Below are 20,913 nucleotides of genomic sequence, written 5' to 3' on the forward strand. Positions count from 1 at the left end.
CTTGCATAATACAAAATAAGAAGGAAAATGAGGAAACCTATGAAACTAATAGCATATAAATAAAAATATAATTCATGAATAATATATACCACATAGTTTTCCAACCACAATTATAAAATAGTCTATTTTCTTTGCCATTTTAATTTAGTAAATTATTTATAGGGTTCCATATACTAAGGAATAATCCCAGTTTATTATGTTTTGACATAACTCTCTTTTAAATAAATTTGAAATTCATGAGAGCAGAATGTACATAATGATTGACATCAACAATAATTCACATCAGTCTTTCCAGTAGTGGAGAATGATGCTAGTACAGCTGTTATCTCCAAGTTCTGGGGAGTAGCTTTGTTACTCTTTCCTCTAATATTAGAAGCCTTAATAGTTAGTGAAGATGAACTCTGTCGGTTTGGTTTTTAGCAATATTTCACACGTAGACACTTGCTGAAAACGAGGAAGCTTGTATGTGTTCTGGAGAGAGAATTAGTCCCGCACAGTAGTGCTAGTTCACTGAAAACCCATGCAACACTTGGGAAGGTGATCCCTTCTCTTATGTGTCAGTTATGACTTTTTCACTGCACAATACTTTGAGAAATTATAAATTCATGAATCTGTGTGTGAGGATGAGGTTTCGTACAGTTATTTCCTGTGTTACTGAAACACGACTAAGCAACAAGAATATTTATAACTATCAGCTCACAAGAATACTACATTTTGAGGGCCATATTGTTATTACCTCATATTCATTTCTGTTATAAAATCATTCTGGTCTATGAAGTTATTTTAGAAGCAGAATTGGTTCTTGACAATGGAAGCTTGGCACAACAAAGACAGAACATGCCCTCAGTTCTCTTAAAAGACAAGGGTAGTGAAAAAGGGGATTTCCTAACAAAAGATTTCCAAAGAAAAGACTAGAACCTCACAGATCAGAACAGTTCCTCTTCTGATCAAAACCCAGAATCATTTCTGGGACATGAATTGGAAGATTTCCAGTAAGAACCTTCAATGGTAGAGATCACTGAAACTAATCTACTTCAGTGCTTAAGTACACACAATTCCTCTTGCCGCAGTTTTAGCACACTTGCGCTACTACATCAAAAAGAAGGGAATATAATTCTTATCTTTGCAGCAAATATTTACACATTTATCATGTTTCCTTTAAGTCTTCTCTAAACACAATTATTTTAGTCTTTCCTGAAAGTGCCTGCATTTATAACTTCTGCTCATGCAGGTTGCTTCTCAGCAGACATGTCTTTCCTTTCTTTTTTTTACATAATGCACAATTTTCCAGTTAAGTCCTTAGCAATGCTAAGTAGAACAGAATGATCGTTTCACCTCTCCCATGAAAGATACTTTTATTTACATATTCTAGTATAGTGCTGCCATTCTCCAAAGTTGTTTAAGCATTACTTGCTCACATATTTTGACATGAATTGGTGGAAAACCTGCTTTCCTTCTAGACTGTTAAAATACCCTAAAGACTCACATTTATGGTAAAAAAAAAAGCAATCTACTTTTGATTTGCTTTGTAGAAAAAACTTCTGGAAGTATTCAAAACAATCTACTTGCAGAAATGCATTCCTTTAACCTTTTTGGGGGATTTATATTTACTTACATATTTACAATATGGCTTTATGTAACAACTGTCACTGGAGAAGGGTATCCAATCCAATAACCTTATTACCTTTCTTGCATGGATTCAGACTGGTGTATCAATCCCCTAGAGCATCACAGGAAATCAAAGACAGCAGGGTTGAAAAGATTTATTAGGTTTTCTAGTCCAATGTTATTCTAATGAAATATTAATTAAAACCAATCTACAGTGACTGGCCAGTGAGTATGCTTGTGATAAGCAGTATGAGTAAAGTGAGGTTCCTTTCCTTCGGGAGGGTAGAGATAAGCATTAGTTTGGCTGTTTCCCCTTTACCAGCCTTCACAAAACTTAAAGGAACATATTTTCGAGTTTGGGACTTTGACCCTTGACTCAGATTTGGCTGAAACTGGCCAAAAGATTCAAGTTCACTAGAGGGGAGGTCAGGCCCGTAACCGTATGACACAACTGTGTTAAGCTTTGCTTTCTAAGAAATCTAACTATAAAGAGACCAGACTTGTTTGGGCAAAGATGCTTACTTTGGAACCTGAGGTAAGCACACAAAACAACAGTAGACAGAAAAAGACTGGATAAGCTCAAAAGAATGATTTTAAGTCTGTGAAGTGTTTATGTTCTCCCCAAGGATTTTTTAGGGCAGTAAGTGCTGAAGAAACCCTACGAGTCCTCCAAATGATGCAAGAACTTTTTATCAAAAAATCACTAAGCAGCCAGCTCTCAGCTTGATATTCTTCGGGAAGTAAAAGAAAAGAACCAAATCAAAAAACAAACCAGTGCTTGGCCTTCAATGAACCAAAGTACAGGGGGAATTAAAAAAATTTCTTGAACTTTAAAAAAATATTGTGTTTATTCATTAATGATGTGAAATGTTTTCTGTCATTTTGGATATGTTAATTATGGGTAAGTTACTGTCATATTTATTTCCAGTACTCATGCATTTGTGTTGTCTGCTTTTCTGGAAATGTTGGAAACATTCAGGTTTGTGTCTGTTACCTGTTTGAGAAAAGTATTTATATTTACATGCTTTTTATTATTCAATATGACTGAGCTTGTTAGCTTCTAATTGACCTACTTCTTGTACCATCTTGCCAAGAGTGCGTTACATACAAAGAACAAAGGGGAACAGAATAGGCACCTTAATACTGATTTGGTACAGAAATGTAGCATTTCAGCTCGAAACAGTATAGGAAGAACTGTTCTTTAGTACAAGTATCAGTGAACAAGATTCTGTTCACAAGTCTGCCATAACCTCAAGCAAATCACATACCTCCACTGAATTTTTATTTATCTGTAACACAGGTATGAACTTTCAGTTCCCTTAAAATGTTGCTTATCCTTAAACTTCAAAAATGAATTTATAGTTAATTAATTCACTGATGGGTAGAAAATGGTAGAAATGGCAATTGGAGTATCAGATTTTTTACTTAAGGTGCTCAGGTGTTCTGGTTTTAGCTGGGACAGAGTTAATTTTCTTCATAGTAGCTAGTATGAGGCTACACTTTGTCTGGAAACAGTGCTGATAACACAGGGATGTTTTAGTTATTGCTGAGCAGTGCTTACACAGAGGCAAGGCCTTTTCTACTTCTCGCCCCACCCCACCAGCGAGTCAGCTGGGGGTGCACAAGGAGTTGGGAGGGGACACAGCTGGGACAGCTGACCCCAACTGACCAAAGGGATATTCCAGACCATATGATGTCATGCTCAGCATACAAAGCTGGGGGAAGAAGAAGGAAGAGGGGGATGTTTAGAGTGATGGTGTTTGTCTTCCCCAGTAACTGTTAGCGTGATGGAGCCCTGCTTTCCTGAAGATGGCTGAACACCTGCCTGCCAATGGGCAGTAGTGAATGAATTCCTTGGTTTGCTTTGCTTGCATGCTGTCACATCCCAATTTCTCACGACGATGACTCAGGTTTGCTGATTCCCAGGTCAGGATTAAGGTGAAATGACACCAGGGATCCTTTAACTCACAAACCTCAACTTTTATTTGCTCACAACAAGAATTGTCATGCTCACCACAAAAACTGGTATGCTCACAAAAAAAATTGGCTTGAAACCATGTCAGTAAACTGTGTAATGTGTGCTAACCATACATCACCAAACATATACTACGGGCCTTACCTATCTGGGAATCAGTTCAGGGAAGACAACTCCTGTTGAGTCATGAGGTTCAGAGCAGACCCCCTTGCTTTCTAGACTCTTTCTCAGAGAGGAGCCTAGGGGCGGCTGGATCCGCTCTTAGTCCCAGACTTGGTCAACGGTTTATGTCTAAAGGGATGAGGTATAGAGATTATGGAAAAGGAAAGAGAGAACAAGACAGAGAGAGAAAAAGGAAGAGAGAAGGATTTCACCGCTCCTGGGTCCAGCGTTGGTTCAGTCAGATGAGGGATCCAGTTCCGGTGGGCTTGCACACGTAGGGCTTCAGTTTACTGCCTTTTATCATCTTTGCCCCTCCTTCGGGCGGGCACTCAAACTTATTAGGCTAATTAGGCAGCCTTTGGGAAATAGGTCCGTGGGCTTGGGGGTTGTTTGGGGAGTAACTTCCCCTTCCCTGCAGACGTGATCTTTTGCCGTACACGGTGAGCTGCCCTGCTCAGTATATCGGAACAGCACAACAGAATAGGGAGCTGTGTACCCTCTAGCACACCCTCCCCCTCCTGTTGCTGATGGGTGCTGATGGGCTTCTTCTCACCTGTGGCTCCTTGCTGGGCAGAGTTCGTTGTTATGCAGAGTTTGTCGTTAAGCAGAACTTGCCCCACCGCAACGTTTGAGACATTAACTTTCAGTCTCTCACACACTCGTGGCTTTTCCTTTACCTATTAAACTGTCTTTATCTCAGCCCACGAGTTTTCTCACTTTTATTCTTCTGATCCTTTTCCCCATTGCACCGGCGGGGCAGGGGCGGAGTGAGTGAGCAGCCGTGTGGTGTGGTGCTCAGTTGCTGGCTGGGGTTAAACCATGACAGTCCTTTTTGGCGACCAATTTAGGGCTCGAAGGGTTTGAGATGATGATAGATTTGATTGGAATGTGCTAGATCGAATTTATAGCTGATATTGCTGTTTAGCTATTAATTGTCAGGCTTCTGTGCTTGCCATGGGGCTTGCTTGCTTGCCTTACTGTATATTAGAGTCTAGTCCTCGTTACTGGCTGCTTTTTGCTTTTGCTGCTTGCTGTATTTGCTGTACTGCTTATCATCTTACTCTGCTGTGCCTGGGAACATTTTGGTAACAGCAATGGTGATGCTCCTGGGCTGGCAGATGGCCAGGGCACCGCTGCTCTACTGGACAGGCTGGAACTCCAGTGTGAACTCGAGTTGACAGGACCGTGACTTGTGGATGAATCCACACGGGAGCAGGACACCCCAAAGCATCTGTGGCTGTGAATAGGCTCATGCCAGAGCAGGTACATCTCAAAGCATCTGTGGCCGTGGTTATGTCTGTGCTGCAGCAGGTGTACGTCTGAAGGGATTGTGGCCCAAGGATAAGTCCATGCTGGAGAAGGTACACCTCGAAGTATCTGTGGCTGTGATTAAGTCCATGCTGCAGCAAGTACACCCTGAAGCATCAGTGGCTGTGCATGATGTCATGCTGGAGCACCTCAAAGCTTGTGGCCAAGCATAACCCCACAATAGAGCAGGTACACCCCTGGAGGGACTGCAGCCATGGGTAAGGCCATGTTGAAGCAGGTTTACTTCTGAAGGGACTGTGGCTGTGGGTAAGGCCACGCTGGAGCAGGTATATCTCTAAAGGCATTGTGGCCCATGGAGAAGGTCACGCTGGAACAGGCGCACCTCAAAGCGACCGTGGCTGTGGATAATTCTGTGCCACAGCAGGTATACCCCTGGAGACACCGTGGGTCATAGATAAGGCTCCACTTGGAGCAGGTACGCCCTGAAGGGACTGCAGCCAGTGGATAAGTCCAATCCAGAACAGGAGCAAGCGGAGGAGTTCATTGCAATGTTAAACCCAATGGTCCGGTTCAAAGGGACAAGGGGTGGAGATTGTAACGGAAATACCTTTAAATTGTTATAACCCAGGATTTGAGTTGCATGTTATAGGAATTACTACAGCAGAAACCACCCAAACCAATGGAGGCCAAGCCTTACAAGAAGCAGTGCAAGTGGAGCAGTGACCCGACCTGAGCTGGCTTTGGTGCCCAATAACTCCACACAGCACACCACCTCTCCTGTCCTGAGTGACCACCATAACAGACGGAGCCCAAAGTCATGGACAAAATGAACTCAGTGGACATTTTGTGGACGTTTCTGGACATTTTATGGACATTTTACAGGGGTGGTCCATAGAATAAGGGAATGATATTTGCATATTATATCAAAGGATGGGAAGGGGGGTGGTGGCTAATGAGGATGTATCAGATAGTGTGGGACCTGAGCATGACATAAATGGTATAGAATAAGGGGTGGAGAATGTGCTGGTTTTGGCTGGGATTAGAGTTCGTTTTCTTCATAGGAGCTAGTATGGGGCTATGCTTTGGATTTGTGCTGGAAACAGCGTTGATAACGCAGGGATGTTTTAGTTATTGCTGAGCAGTGCTTACACAGAGGCAAGGCCTTTTCTACTTCTCGCCCCACCCCACCAGCGAGTCAGCTGGGGGTGCACAAGGAGTTGGGAGGGGACACAGCTGGGACAGCTGACCCCAACTGACCAAAGGGATATTCCAGACCACATGATGTCATGCTCAGCATACAAAGCTGGGGGAAGAAGAAGGAAGAGGGGGATGTTTGGAGTGATGGTGTTTGTCTTCCCCAGTAACTGTTAGCGTGATGGAGCCCTGCTTTCCTGAAGATGGCTGAACACCTGCCTGCTGATGGGAAGTGGTGAATTAATTCCTTGCTTTGCTTTGCTTGCGTGGCTTTTGCTTTACTTATTAAACTGTCTTTATCTCAACCCACGAGTTTTCTCACTTTCACCCTTCAGATTCTCTCCCCCATTCCATCGGGGGGGAGTGACTGAGCGGCTGTGTGGTGCTCAGTTGCTGGCTGGGGTTAAACCACGACATCAGGGCTGCTGCTGAAATGACTAATTCAGAACACACTTCTAAGCTCTAGATAATAGTGGGAAAGGGAAGTACTAGACTAAATGAAATAGATGATATCCAGGTGGAAAAAAAGGACCTCATAACTCGCCCTAACCTGCAGAGGAACCTACCAGTTACTGAGGACATCAACACAACCTCTAGGTTGCTTTGCCTCCTAAGAAATTGGATGGAGAAGGAGAATTTAACAGCCCATTATCACAATCTCAATTTCTGGCTAAGCCAGCATAGTTCAACTGTTGGCTTGTGGGCTGAGTTCAGCCTTATTGACGTTTCCTCGGAGGAGATAGGGAAGAGTTGCTTCGGCAGTTCATAGTAGCCAAACAACTGAGCACTTCCTTCCGAGATGAGCTGCTGCCTCACCCACGAATGTAGCTATGTGAACTATTAGATGCCACATCAATGCAGCATGTGAAGGGCAAAAGAGATCTCACAAACAGGAATCTGGCCTCACACTGCTGATTATGTCAACTCTGGGATAAGCAGTCTGACACGTTTTGGTGTTTTGCAATTTACTGAGTAGGAAATTTCCTTTCACTGTGCAAATGTTTCCAGTCATTTCCACAACAGGAAGACAGCAACTACTCAAAAAAACATGTAGCTTCCTTATTTGAATAAAGATCTGCACTACTGGTAACTTAACAGTGGAAAGCCTGGGCAAACAGTTGCAATGCAGAGGAAAAAAGAAAGGAAAAAAGTCAAGAATTTAGCTAGAGAGAGAAAAAGGAGAGAGAGACCACAGTCACTGTTCCTTAGTACCTCTTACTGCATGTGGTTTCTTCCAGCATACACTTCCCAGTCACACCTCACACTAAAATCTGCATTTGTTTTCTTCCAACAATTTACCGTGGCAGTTCCTTGGGTATTTGGCAGACTATCACCAATGGTCCTAACTTAGTTCAGCACCTGAGGTCCTGTGTTTTGTCAGTGACTACTATGGTAGTTTTTACAAGGCACTTCTACAGCAAAAAAATAAATGTCCAACAAATACTTGAAATTCAATACATATTTTGCATTATTCATATGTCCGCTGGAGTCTTCATGTCACAACCTGTCACCCACTCTTGGAATTCTTAAGTACCTCTCTACACCAGATTGCTCACTCTGTCCTGCTCTCAGGTGAGTATCCATGGAGGTGTTTTAGACAGGACCCTATTTACAGAGGCTTTGTCCAGCTGTGGAGTTATAGCAGTCATCCCTATTAACTTCAATTCCTGCAATTTCTGCCCATCCGCACACTTCCCAACATAAATCTCATTAGCTCCGGCTCTCCTTAGCGCCCACAGGCCTGGCGTGACGCCGTGTTTCCACGCTCCTCCGCTGTGACACACACCCACTACCCGCGCAGGCAGCAAGCATGCTGTGGTGCCTCAGGAAAGGCCACCTGCTTCCTCCCTGAAGGGCTCCTCACTGAATTACTTTTGCCGGGGAAAAGGAAGGGGGGGGGGGGAAAGGACTCTCCCTCCGCCGTCAGCAAGGCACGGCTCGGCAACAGCAACCGAGCTGAACCGCACCGGCCGCGCGACTAACGGCTGGGCGCGCGCGGAGCCGTTACCGCAGCCGAAATAACGGTCGCCGCCCGCCCGCCCGCCCGCGAGCGAGTGAGCGACCGAGCGAGCTGAGCGAGCGAGCGAGGCCCGACACCCCGCCCCCCCCCCGTGCGGCCAGACCATTGCCGGAGCAGGGGGTAGGCAGGCGGAAGAGACCACCCTTCCGGGGAGGGCACGGCTACGCCGTCACCGACCATTGACCCAGGCGCTGGCCGCTCTCTCAGCGGCCCGCGGTGGGCGGGGCAGCCGCGATAGGCAGGGCGAGAAGCCAGTCGGCGCGGCCGCTGAGGTTGGGGCGGAGCCGCCGGAAGCGCTGCCAGGCGGAAGTGCCGCGGGGGTGTGTGCGCGGGGAGGTACCGCGCTGAGCCGGGCCAGGGCAGCGCCGGGTGCCCCGCGGCGCGTAGGGGCGGGCCGGGCCGGGCCGGGCCGGGCTGAGGAGGGCGGCGGCGGCGGCGGGGAGCGGAGCGGAGCCGGCGGCGGATGTGAGCCGGCGGGGCGTGCGGGCGGCCCCGCCGGTGATGCGCGGCCCCTGGGGTCTGCCGGGCCCGGCGCCGGCCCGCTGAGGCGCCGCGGGCCCCCTGTGGGTGTGAGGGGCGCGGAGGGTGCCGGTGTGGCCGGCGTGGCCGGGGCCATGCCGTGCACCTGCGGGAACTGGCGGCGGTGGATCCGGCCGCTGGTGGTGCTGCTGTACATCGTGGGGCTGCTGGTGGTGGTGCCGCTCTGCGTCTGGGAGCTGCAGAAGCTGGAGGTGAGGGACGGGGCGCGGCGGGCAGCCCCGCGGCTGGGACGGGAAGGGGGGGGTGTGGGGGGTGTCTGCCAGCCCGGGGCCCATCCGCAGGGCCGGTGCGGGGCGGCTTCGCTCCTCGGAGGTGGGTTGGCAGCGCCCTCCAGCCCCGGGTAGAGACCCAGCGAGGAGAAGAGAGGCTGGGGAAGTTCCGCCGTGCTGCTGCGTGCCTTTGTCGTGCTGTTAAAGCACAAACGAAGCAGGGTGGGACAGCGCAGGATTTCTTCCTCCTTCCGGTTCGATAATAGTTGGTGTTTGAAGAGTTGATACCATGCTGAAGATACTGGAGTCAGTCTCTGTAGGAGCACGGCTGGAGCTCTGCCGCTGCCCTGCCCCGAACTTACTTTTTGACACTTTGTGGTAATACTGGTATTGATAACCTAATGTTTCGGGTAGTTCTGTCTGATCAGGGAGAACTGAGATAGCAGGTGGAAAAGCTGCTCTTGGTACTGTAGTATATACTGTCCAGTTTTAATACAGGCATGTTCCACCGGAGGTAAGCTTTCTCATGGTATAATTTTAAGCACTTAGTGACAGTAAAATCTGCCTTGAGTGTATTTTAAATTTCCAGTTTTGAAACCCTGTCCTGATGCCTTCGTATGTCCAGCATAATGGGTGTTTATAACAAAGCTGTATCTGAAATTTCAAAATCGTTAAATCTGTTACTGGTAGGGAAACTACTCAGAAGCAATATTTGAACAGGAAAACAACAGAAGACATGAGGTGTTCATGTACAGTAGGGGGTCACAGAAGAAATTCTCAACAAAAAAACCTGTTTGAGAAGAGTCTACTGTGTTTCTCAGGTTTTGGTACTCTAGGATTACTAATACAGTTATTTTTCAGAGAGCTTTGGTTTAAAATTGTAGCCCTGTGTTTTAGCAGACATTATATATTTATATATATATACACACATGCATATCTATTTCAGATTGTTAAACGAAACTAGTTGAAGTTGATTACTAGTTGGAACTTGATTTTTAAAGCTAAAAACACTTTAAATCCACAAGCTTTCAGAAACTTTATAATGAAGCACTGAACTGAGACAAGTTGCAGACCTAAAGCAAGGAATCCATTGTGGCTTTCAGTAAATTAAATAGTAAGAATTACTACATTTTTGTAGACTGTTTTGTGTTTATTGGTGATGATTTAGGTTGGCTCTGCAAGATTTCTCATCTTTCTCTTTTGAGTTTTTAAGTTTTACTGTAAGCCACGTCAACAAATTGCAAGGGAGACTTTGAGATTTTGTGTATTTGAGAAGGAGAGTTAGAAAAACTAAACTTAATATTGGGATATTTACTTAATGTCCACCTTAAAACTTTATTCACAGTAAAAAAAAAAAAGAAAGATAAATTATTTTTCTTCCTGTACTAGTAAAACTTCAAAGTATTAATACTGAAACTTTGATCTTGCATTTTTCTTTTTCTTTGCAAGGTTGGAATTCATACCAAGGCATGGTTTATCGCTGGGATATTTCTGTTGATGACTATACCAATATCTCTCTGGGGAATACTACAACACTTAGTCCATTATACTCAACCCGAATTACAGAAACCAATAATCAGGTAACATTTTGCATTTTACCTGTGGTACAGATGTTGAATTTAAATCAGACTACAAATACTTCTAGTAATATTAAATGTTCTTTTGTTATTGTAACAGGATTCTATGGATGGTGCCGATTTACAGTTTAGACAGTGTAAGTGTTCTCTTACTGTTAACAGCTCAATAAAATTCTGTTTGCTGTGGGAGCGAGGGAAAACAGTGTCACAGTTAGCAGAAACTATGCTGCATGGGGAGTTGTAGTCCTAGAAACTTCTGGGCATTCCTGTTTGTGGAGTACATCAGAAGCATAGTTCTAGCGATATTACATTATTCTTGTGGAGCTTGTGGGATCGCTTTTGCTAACCCTTCTTAACCCTGTCCTTGAGTATCCTTTATGACAGATGTGGAAAGGGGTACAACAAGAGCCTGCTTTTGGTCCTTCCATCTTCAGTAACAGCTGAAATGGAAACCAGACTGATTCAAGTACTGTCTCAAAATTCAGTGCCTTACCTTTCTTTCCTGAGTTAGGCTTAGTACTAAAATTCATTCCCAAGTTATGCTTAGTGCTAGAATTCTTCCTTTTTGCTTCAGGAGGAAAAGGGTAAGATCCCACAAAAAATCCACTTCTGAATATTTTTATGCAATAGATTCTATTGGCCATACCAGATATGGTTCATGTAAATACGTCACCTATTGGTCAGCCAGAGCTAAGCAACATACTCAATCTGTGGACTGTATAGGATGTGTGTTTACATGTTATCATCACCTGTTGACATTGCAAATACTTCTGTTTCCCCCATAAAAGGCAGCTTTCCAGGAACTTTTCCTTTGATTTTTCTCCCATCTCTTGAGTGTTTATGAAGTGTCACCTTTATATATGGGGGGTTTTTTGGTTTGGGTTTTTTTTTTTTTTGAGAGACTGGGATTTAGAGTATCTGAGAATGAAGGAAAGTGGGGAAGAAAACAACATTATCTGTGCCTTATGGGGAATATCAACTACTGCAGGGTGATACTTCAATTTCAAGTACAGAATTTTCCTTTGGAAGAAAATTACTTGCTAATTAAATGAGCTCTAGCCAGGCATTCAGGGACATTTCTGACATACTGAAATCTTTCCCCAGACGCCTGGATCTTATGGCCTTTGCTGCATATATGGTATCCTCCTAGAGTGCTTAACCTGAGCTGAACATAAAGTTCTCTTCTCAGATTCAAATACTATATTCTCAGTTTACTAGGTGTGGTATTACATCTTCCACAAAGGCGTTGCAGCATCTGTCATCTCTAGTATTTTTTAACTGCAATGAGGATGTGAAGCATCTTCCAGTAGTTCTAATAAGAAGGTCAGAGAAGGCACAACATTCTCTCTACTACAACCTAGGGAAGCAAAGTAAACTCAAAACACCTGCCTCTATTTAACTCTTCCCCCCTCCCCCAAGAACCCAAACAAAAAAACCCCAGTAGGACAGATTGCACTGAACAGTGCAACAGCAGTGTGATACTCAAAAATTGAAACCTCTGATAGCTGATCCATAATCACAGTTTTGCAAAGAAAAAATCACTTTTCTGTCTGAAATTCTAGTTTAGAGGGATGATTACCACTTTAAGGCTAATCTGCTGCTTCCTTTTATATTTTGCAAACATGCCAGAACAAACATTTACATATTAGATACTAAAAGAAATCAACTTTATACTGATGGACTAAAAACTTAGTCTCAAACCCATATTGACAATGAATTTGTGAATTTCAGGAAACGGTTCTATCTTGTCTCCTCCTAACAGGAGTAGGTTATGTGTAGGGAACCATCTCCTTAGTTCCTTTTAAATGAAAGACTGAATTGTGTGGTCAGAGATAACAGAGCATCTCTTGCACAGTGTTTTAAGCATGCTTCCATTTGAAGCAGTAGAGATGCAATCTGAAGTTCTACTTGTATTTTTACAGAATGTTATTTTCTAGCCATAGCATAACACTCTTATTAGCCAAATGCTTCAAGCCCTGTTTAATTAGTGCCTGCTATCTAATTAAGTATTGCTTGCTGAACTAGCCAGCCAATGTTGTCACTGGAATCACTTTTGTCTTTCTCACATGTAACCTTTTGTGTACCTCTCTTCTTACAGTGGATAGCTTTGAAATATCCCAACATTGCAATATATGTGGATACATGTCGAGAATGCTATGAAGCTTATGTCATCTATAATTTTATGGTTTTTCTTTCAAATTATCTAACCAACCGGTATCCAAACCTCGTATTAATAATAGAAGCGAAAGATCAGCAGAGACATCTGCCGCCTCTATGTTGTTGTCCATCGTGGGCTATGGGAGAGTGAGTATATGACAACATCTTAAAATTTTAAGCTGTGTAATCAGAAACAAACATGTTGTTTTCATATTTAGTAATATAACTGTTGTTGCTTGGCAGAGTCAGTTTATGGTTTGCACACATTTTATCAACTAGGAATCTGTACTGAAAGCAGCTGTGAACATGTTTTCATCTAGCTGTAAAACATCCTATAAATCGCACTTAGTTACTGACATGCATTGACTCAGGTGGTGCTGAAGAAAACTTCCTTATTTTTCAGAAATATTGGATAAAGGTCTCCTTGAATTTGCTTCCTTTGCTGTCATATAACATTTGCCAAAAACCTCATGAAGAATCGCTGGTAGACCAGATAGCCTATTGCTTTTACTTCCACAGGTGAAGGATGAACGGCCACACACCCCTGAACTGTTTGTTTCTGTGTGCTTAATCTGATAAGCATCTCTCTTAAGAGACTTTGATAAAGCTGTTTAAAATGTTAAACTATGAATATAAGTAATTCTTAAATGCCTTCAAACAGTGAAAATTGCATTCTCTTTGTTTAGCCTAGCCAGAAGCTATCCATGGCTAAAAGAAGTGAATCACTGACTATTTCCTGTTACGCATCTATGAAAGTCTAGGTTTTTTGTGTATTGCGTATATACATGCTATATACTGTAGCATCTGATGTCCTGGAAGCAGAAGTTGAAATTACCATGAAATAAAAATTTAGTTTAGTGAAACTACTAAGAACAGGAAACTTCCATAAGTGAATTGTCTTTAAATTCTTGTACAATGAATTTTGTGTTTCTCTTGCAGAGTTTTATTATTTAGATGTAAACTGGGTGTTTTGCAGTACACTGTTGTCAGACCATTTACTACCATTATTGCTTTGTAAGTATGCTTATCAATAATTAATATTGATCTTCAGGATATAATTTTGAGTTACACTGGGAAGAATTTTCATGCCCTTTGTATTGAATCAAGGCAGTTTGAAAGTAGACTTGTTGTGTTACATGCTAAATGGGTCCCGGCAATTTGAATCAACCTATGATTTCTTTATGACTTCTCCATAGAAAATGATTATTTGTAGAATTTAAATAATAAATACTTAATGCCTGCTGCTAAAAGCAGTGGGAGAGAACATGAAGTACTGTTTATGTGGGAAAGACATCTTTGTGATCTCTTAATTTTTAGTCTTTTTTTCCTCCTTCTCCCTATTTGCAGTACATTCAACAATTTGGTATTTCATGTAACTTTTTAAATTTGATTAAACTTTGCATGTGACAAGCCCTACTGTATGCCTTCATACATATCATATAACCTGTTGTTGTAAAGGAATAGCAGGCAGTTATGCATGTTGATGCTGAAAGCTTAATTTCATGAACTTTGTATTGATGGTCATTACTGTTAATTCTGTGGGACTGTGGAAAAAGTTGATACTCACAAAGAATATCCATATAAGTATTTATATTAGCTGTATGTGTTCTAACAGTTAAAAGCAAAACAGCTAAAAAAAAAGATTATGTTTAATTGTTGAATTCATTCAACAATGGGATATGTTAATGCTGCATTTAAACACTGTTTCTTCTATGGAAAATACGATACAAACTTCCTATGCCATATGCTGTTGAAAACTGATTCTTGTGCAGACTCACCAATGCCCATATTTGAGTACCAGAAAAGATTCTGGATTCTAACAGTTGATCGATGTACTGAAGATGTAGCACTTCAAGAAAGTGATCTTTTACTGCATAGTGACGAAATCTAAAAATTCTTTCAGAATTTGTGAACTAGTGGGAGTGTATGATGAAGGAAACTTCAGCTTCAACAATGCTTGGACTTACCTGGTTATACTTAACAACATGTCACAGCTAGTGAGTATCAAGAGTACATCTTTCTGTTCTTTTAAGTCATCGTATTAGTATTATGTGAATCTTCTATGTGAACTGTTGACAGTAATTGTGTTAACGTCTGGTAATTCTTATGGGTAGATTATTTCCCGCTGTAAGTCAAAGTTACTGTCTGTTAAATACTATACATGCAAAATACTAGAAAACCAGATAATCTAAAACTTTTATTATTTTTACTATGAAGCTCCATAAGGCAATAAAGTGTCCTGCCTCTCTACCCCAAACTATTTGATGGGTGAAGTGGTATGGCCCAGGCACGTTAGAGCTACAGACTTGCCCCTCTGCAGAAGAGATGACTTGACTCACCCCGGTAGCTTCTTCCCAGCACATATACGAAGAATCAGCAGTGGCTGTGTTAAAAATACTGTGTTACAAAGCTGGTGGTAACAGCATTGACAGGAAAAAACGGAAACGGTGCATGCAGTGCTGAGATTCTGGCCTGCCTAACACCTTGTCTTGTTGGTTCAGCTGCCAGATGATGTCAGGGTAAGGGTAAGATGTCATCCCCTAGACTTGAAAGTTTCATTTTGAAGGTCAGGGATTGCATTTAGTGGCTTGCTGGGAATGCAGAGGAATCATTTTCTGCTTCACCCAGGGTATACTACACACGAGCTATTGCAAGAGGAGAGAGCAGCAGCTCTGGCTCCTTGCTGCTTAGCCTTCTAGCCCCCAAGCTTCTTACTTCTCTTGACAACAGCACCAGGAGTCAGAACAGCGTGACATCCCATCTGGAAAGGGCGTCCTCCTCCTAGTGCCACCTGTGTTTGATGGGTGACTGTTATGGACTGTAACTGCTTTCTGCTGTGACAACAGTCCTAGCAGCAGCACATACTTCTGCATGTCCTGGTTGACATGATTGCTTAAAGAAACTTAGTAGTAAGAGGCTAGGAGAATGGGCATGAAAAGGGGAGATCGGTTCCTTAGGTTTGGCTATACGTTAGTTTTGGTTGCTTGCAGTTGTCAGTAACAGGAAACTTGTTCAGATTTGCAGTGAAGATTGCATTCATTGCCTCATCTCTCATAAAGAGGCAACATTTGAGGTGTTCATAACAGAAGCCTGAAAGAACATGTGCTTTTTATGCCATCTTCCCTAGAGATGTGCTTGGCATTGAAAAAATTTTATGGGACCTTCCTATGCTTTGCTTTAGTGTGTAGATAGATGACCTCAGTCTCTGTCTGCCAATACCATGCATTCCAGAAATACCATTTCAGGAAAAAAAAAGTCTGTTTTAAAACAGTAAGGCAAAGATTCAATAAATCCAGAGCCTCTTTTCTAAAAGAGATAGCTTTTTAAGTTTGTATCGTACTGTGATACATTTTTTAACTGAAGAGATGCTGTATAACAACTCCATCACAAAATAAAAAAGGATTTGAAAGCTTTTCTTCATTTTCTTTTCCTTGTTAGTTTGCGATGTATTGTCTGGTGCTGTTTTATAAAGTACTACGTGAAGAACTGAACCCTATCCAACCTGTTGGCAAGTTCCTTTGTGTGAAGATGGTAGTTTTTGTTTCTTTCTGGTAAGTGAATTATTTACTCATTACGTCTTGCTCTCAGGGTGGATCATAAAAGAGCTAAAAAAGCTGGATTTGTTACTGAGGTTAGAGGCTTCAAAAAGTCTACCCATAATCTTAGTGAAGTGCTGTGAGGGGAAAAGGGTACTAGTATGTTGGACAGAGCAGTCTTGTTCACTTGAGATTGTTTTAGAATCTTCACTTGCAGTTAATTTGAAACAAAAAAACGATTTTTTTTTTTTTTTACTTTTTAAAATAATTACTTTAACTTTTTCAAAATAAGTTACTATAACTTAACTATAAATTACTATTTAAGCATTGCTTACACTTAAGTGCTAATGAGTGAGTGCATTTGACTATCTGAACATTACTCTGTGGGCTGCAGCAGTACCCTGAAAGAGAAGCAACTTGTTCTAATAACTAACTGGAACAACACACTCTTCTTCGGTTTTGTTTTCTGTTGGTCTTTAGGACCATGGATGAATGACATCTCTTTTTAAGTCTGTTTTCCTCCTCTTAAAATCTAAATATATAAACAGTACGTTTTTTGTAAGATTCTTTCTATGTACACATACGAACAGGCCTCGTTTACAAGATTTGCTTGCAGGTTTTTTGGCATTACTGTTACAATAATAATAAAAAATAATCTTTATAGGCAAGCTGTGCTTATTGCATTGTTGGTGAAAGTTGGTGTTATTTCTGAGAAACACACCTGGGAATGGCAAAGTGTGGAAGCTGTGGCTACAGGCCTACAGGTAGGAACAGACAATTCTTTATAGCTGATGTCAAGCAAATATTGTCATACTCACTTTATTTAACTAACACAGGCTAGATTAGTACTGCATTTATTATAAGTTGGGCTAAGTTTCAGCCAGTCATCCCAAGTGAGTTTTATGCTCAACACTTCTATATCCATGTGGGGGGAAGGAGTGTGCCCCAGGTAAATGCTTCTGTTGGATATCCTTGCATTTCTTCTTGGTATGTGTGTAGTGCACATGGCTCTGAAGCCTGCCAAGAATATCCTACCTCTAGTGGAAAAGTAGCTGATGCCAGTATCCCAAGGCAATTGCAGTCTTTCAGTTGTAGAAGAAACCCAGGAACAATTTTTCTTCAGTTATGAATGACTGAGTCAGTATCTCTCTCATTGCAGGATTTTATCATTTGTGTTGAGATGTTCCTGGCTGCTATTGCACATCACTACAGTTTTTCCTATAAACCTTATGTTCAAGAAGCTGAAGAAGGGTCATGCTTTGACTCTTTTCTTGCAATGTGGGATATTTCTGATATAAGGGCAGATATATCAGAACAGGTTCGAAATGTTGGTAAGTAAGACAGATTTGTGTGATCTGTTAACAGCATATGTATTTCCAGCTTCATTTTACACTATTATCCATCTCTGTAGTACCTTGCGAACTTCCCATACCAAATTAGTGGCAGCTGCATCCCTAGAGGATTTCATGGTTTGTCTGGCACTTTGCTCTTTCCAGTACTCCTGACTGATTTAGAGTCCATTTTTAAATTTTTCTTTAAATAGATGGATCTCAGGGTAAGTTTCAGGTGTGTTAGGTAGAAGAGGGATGTCTTTTTTTTTTTTTCTTTTTTTAAATGAAAGACATTCTTTTATTTATTACAGCTAACAGTGTCCATGTAAAACTGTTATAGAACAAAGACGCATCTTCTAATTTAACATGCCTGTTTTAAAGTTGATGTGTTCAAAGGCCTTGGTATAGTGCTGGTAATATTAAAAGGTATTTTCATTTGGCATAACTCTAGGAAGGACAGTTTTGGGCCAACCAAGGAAAATGTTTTTTGCTGAGGATCATGAACAGAATGAGCATACAAGTTTACTGTCTTCATCTACTCAAGACCCAATTTCTGATGCTTCTTCAATGCCATCTTCGCCCATGGGTCATTATCAGGGGTTTGGACACACTGTGACACCTCTCACAACACCAACGACAGCCCCTGCAGTTGATGGTATTTATAACACTTCTGCTATTCGAGATGCTGAGGAGTCACCTGAACTAGAGCACAATTTATCAGAGAAAGCTTTGGATAAAAGTTAGACTCACCTTTTCTTTGGATGTCAAGGAGTCTGTTATATACTTGCCACACGTGTTCTGTTAACATGTACTACTAGTGGTGAAAGTTGAAAAGCTTGGAAGAAACTACTGCACAGACAGGAAGAGGACATGGCTCTAACTGACATCTGCATACTGAACCTACAATGGATGTGAGTATCTGTGAGTACCCCATGAATAAAAAACACGCACACTGTAAAGGTTTCTGCATAAATTTAAGAATCAACTCCGTAAACTGCTCAACACTTACACATCATGTCAGAATTACACTGACTTTTATTAATAAAAGAGAAACAATTGAAAAAATAGTCTGCTCTTTTAAAGATGAAGTTGTAAGTACTATTAGCAATGGGAAAACTTAATTTCAAGAGGGCAGTAGCAAAAAGTGTTTGTATTAGCTTTGGTTGTCCTCTTAATGATGGTAACTTCCATACCCCAATGCTGAATGGAGTGTGGATGAAATGGTAACTTCTGTACAGATGCCATTTTCTTCCCTTTCCTGCATAGTTAAATAAAACCCCTTCATGAAGATAATATTACAGAGCATCAGTAAAGAATTGATACAAAGAAAGCATTCCCTACAGGCCTCGCTATAAAATTCCATGCCCAGAACATACAGTTGGTGTATCTGTTGTCCTTGTAGCTCATAATTTGTAAGTCTTTTACATTCAGAAGAGACAGCCAGGATGACAGGTTTGGGATTAATACCTTACACTTTACTTTTTTTCTATCCTTCTAAAATAAGAATGGTTACTACCTTAAAATACATGGGGGGAAACAAAGGACATCAAAAAGGAAGTAAAAAACAAAACTGATTTCTTTATTTTGGGCTGCAATAAATTCTTTAATGCAAGTTGGTTGGTTTTTTTTTAAGCTATTAAAGCAGGATATCTTGACAATGTGTCTGTAGTAATTTGTATTCATAAATTTGTGTATGTGTGTGTGATTATTGTATTATGCTTCTAGTATAGCCTGGATTCAAATGTAATAGTTGATTTTTCCCACCACCATCCCAGAAAAGACCTTTGCTAAGGTAAAACTAAGCAGCTAGTCTAATACTGGAGTTACTAGCATTAGATTTCAGACCAAGAAGTACACTTGTATCAAAATGTTATTTTGCAAAAACTGACAAAATCAGAGGGTTATTGTTTTTATGCCATTACCAGATTTTTATTCCTATTGCATGTTTGCAATCTGACAAAAAAAACCCCCAAACCTAGAGCACTGACCTTTTAAGTAACATTTGAGGTTTCTTTTTCAGCATTGTTAGCATTTACAGGATAAATGTTTACCTTCTGGCTGTCATGGTAAATTCATCTTAAGTGCTTTTTTTGCAGTACTAGTGTGATGTAAATATTGCGCCTTACTCACTAGGCTGCATATTTTATAGTTGACTATGTACTTGCTGTATCTGAAGTTAGTGGGAAAGTGCAAATCATAATTTCCAATTTGCCAAGTCATTGCCTTTGTTGTAAATAAGCAATTAAAGATTTTATTTAAACTGTTCACCTTCTTTTGATTTGGTTTACTGCTACAGTAATTTAAGAGAGTGAATGATACATGAATACAACTGTCCTCTTCATGGAAGAAGAGGATCTTAAGTATAACTAGTACAAGAGTTTGTGCTTTCAGTATTTTAAGGCTTGTACTGAAAAGGGATTTCTTGTTTGACCTTATGAAGAATCAGAATCTACTTATTTATGCTTGATTCCAAGTATCTTTTTATCCATGTAATAGCAGTGTTCTAAAAGGAAACAACTTGTGAGACCTCTCAACACCTGGGGACTTTAGTGCCCACTGTAGCCACTATTGGAAATAATCTGACTTCCTGCATGTATACAGGTGAAAAGGGACATTGGTAGAAATAACATCTGAAGGATCAGAGCTGCTGGAAGCAAACAGCTACTGCACTCTAGCTTTTCAAAAACATCACACTGAAGAGGTTTTTTTAACACAAAGTTATACATGTGTGGTATAAAACTTAGGTAAGATACAGGGAGGGGACTTTGACAGGAAAACAGCTAGTTAAGTGTCTTGGTTGCTTCTTTCACAGCATTTCTGGAAAGCTACTACATTATTATTACTGCATCAGTCCATGTGCACAGTATTCCTGCATTTTTTTTTTCTAGGAGAAAAGTTATATTTTTATTGCAGTAGCTTACAGGATCATACCTTTCCATTAACCATTGCTATTGAACTTCCACAATAAATAGAAATCTTTCAGTGACACCTACACTGTCTTTTGAAAACTACTACAACAGTATTCCACAGCATGACCTATCAAGTTTATATAAAAAGTTCATTTGCAAACAGTGCTTCATCTTTGTATTAACCATATTTGTTCCTCCATTGTTTTCTGCCTAATCTTCTCCCAGCTTTTAATAAGAAGTCTTAAAGATTGCTCTTGCCTTACTTAGCACACTGCTTGAAAACTCAGTAATGGTCATTTTCAGCCCTGTACTTAGTCTCATTGCATCAGGATAGAATATGTCCTTCATTTTTCTTTAACTCATTTTGCTGTCTTATTAATTGCTAAAAAACTTAATAAATATGCCTAACCCTTACCATTTAATGGT

General features: G+C 41.2%; 1 protein-coding gene across 1 annotated transcript; it reads left to right on the plus strand.

Annotated features, from left to right (window-relative positions):
• Positions 1–8,639: 8,639 nt before the first annotated feature.
• Positions 8,640–19,843, plus strand: TMEM184C (transmembrane protein 184C). Its single transcript, XM_052772165.1, has 10 exons — positions 8,640–8,959; positions 10,427–10,557; positions 10,655–10,691; positions 12,653–12,858; positions 13,651–13,725; positions 14,615–14,708; positions 16,150–16,262; positions 16,912–17,011; positions 17,407–17,578; positions 18,030–19,843. The coding sequence occupies exons 1-10, from the start codon at positions 8,843–8,845 to the stop codon at positions 18,320–18,322; spliced, it is 1,338 nt and encodes a 445-aa protein (XP_052628125.1). The 5' UTR covers positions 8,640–8,842; the 3' UTR covers positions 18,323–19,843.
• The last annotated feature ends 1,070 nt before the right edge of the window (positions 19,844–20,913 follow it).

This window comes from Harpia harpyja, chromosome 2, assembly GCF_026419915.1.
Source record: "Harpia harpyja isolate bHarHar1 chromosome 2, bHarHar1 primary haplotype, whole genome shotgun sequence".
In the NCBI taxonomy this organism is placed as follows: domain Eukaryota; kingdom Metazoa; phylum Chordata; class Aves; order Accipitriformes; family Accipitridae; genus Harpia; species Harpia harpyja.

Coding starts and splice junctions, on each gene's coding strand:
- TMEM184C (XM_052772165.1), top strand. CDS start 8,843: ATGCCGTGCACCTGCGGGAACTGGCGGCGGTGGATCCGGCCGCTGGTG. Junction 12,859..13,650: donor CCATCGTGGGCTATGGGAGA/GTGAGTATATGA, acceptor TTTCTCTTGCAG/AGTTTTATTATTTAGATGTA. Junction 16,263..16,911: donor GTAGTTTTTGTTTCTTTCTG/GTAAGTGAATTA, acceptor TAATCTTTATAG/GCAAGCTGTGCTTATTGCAT.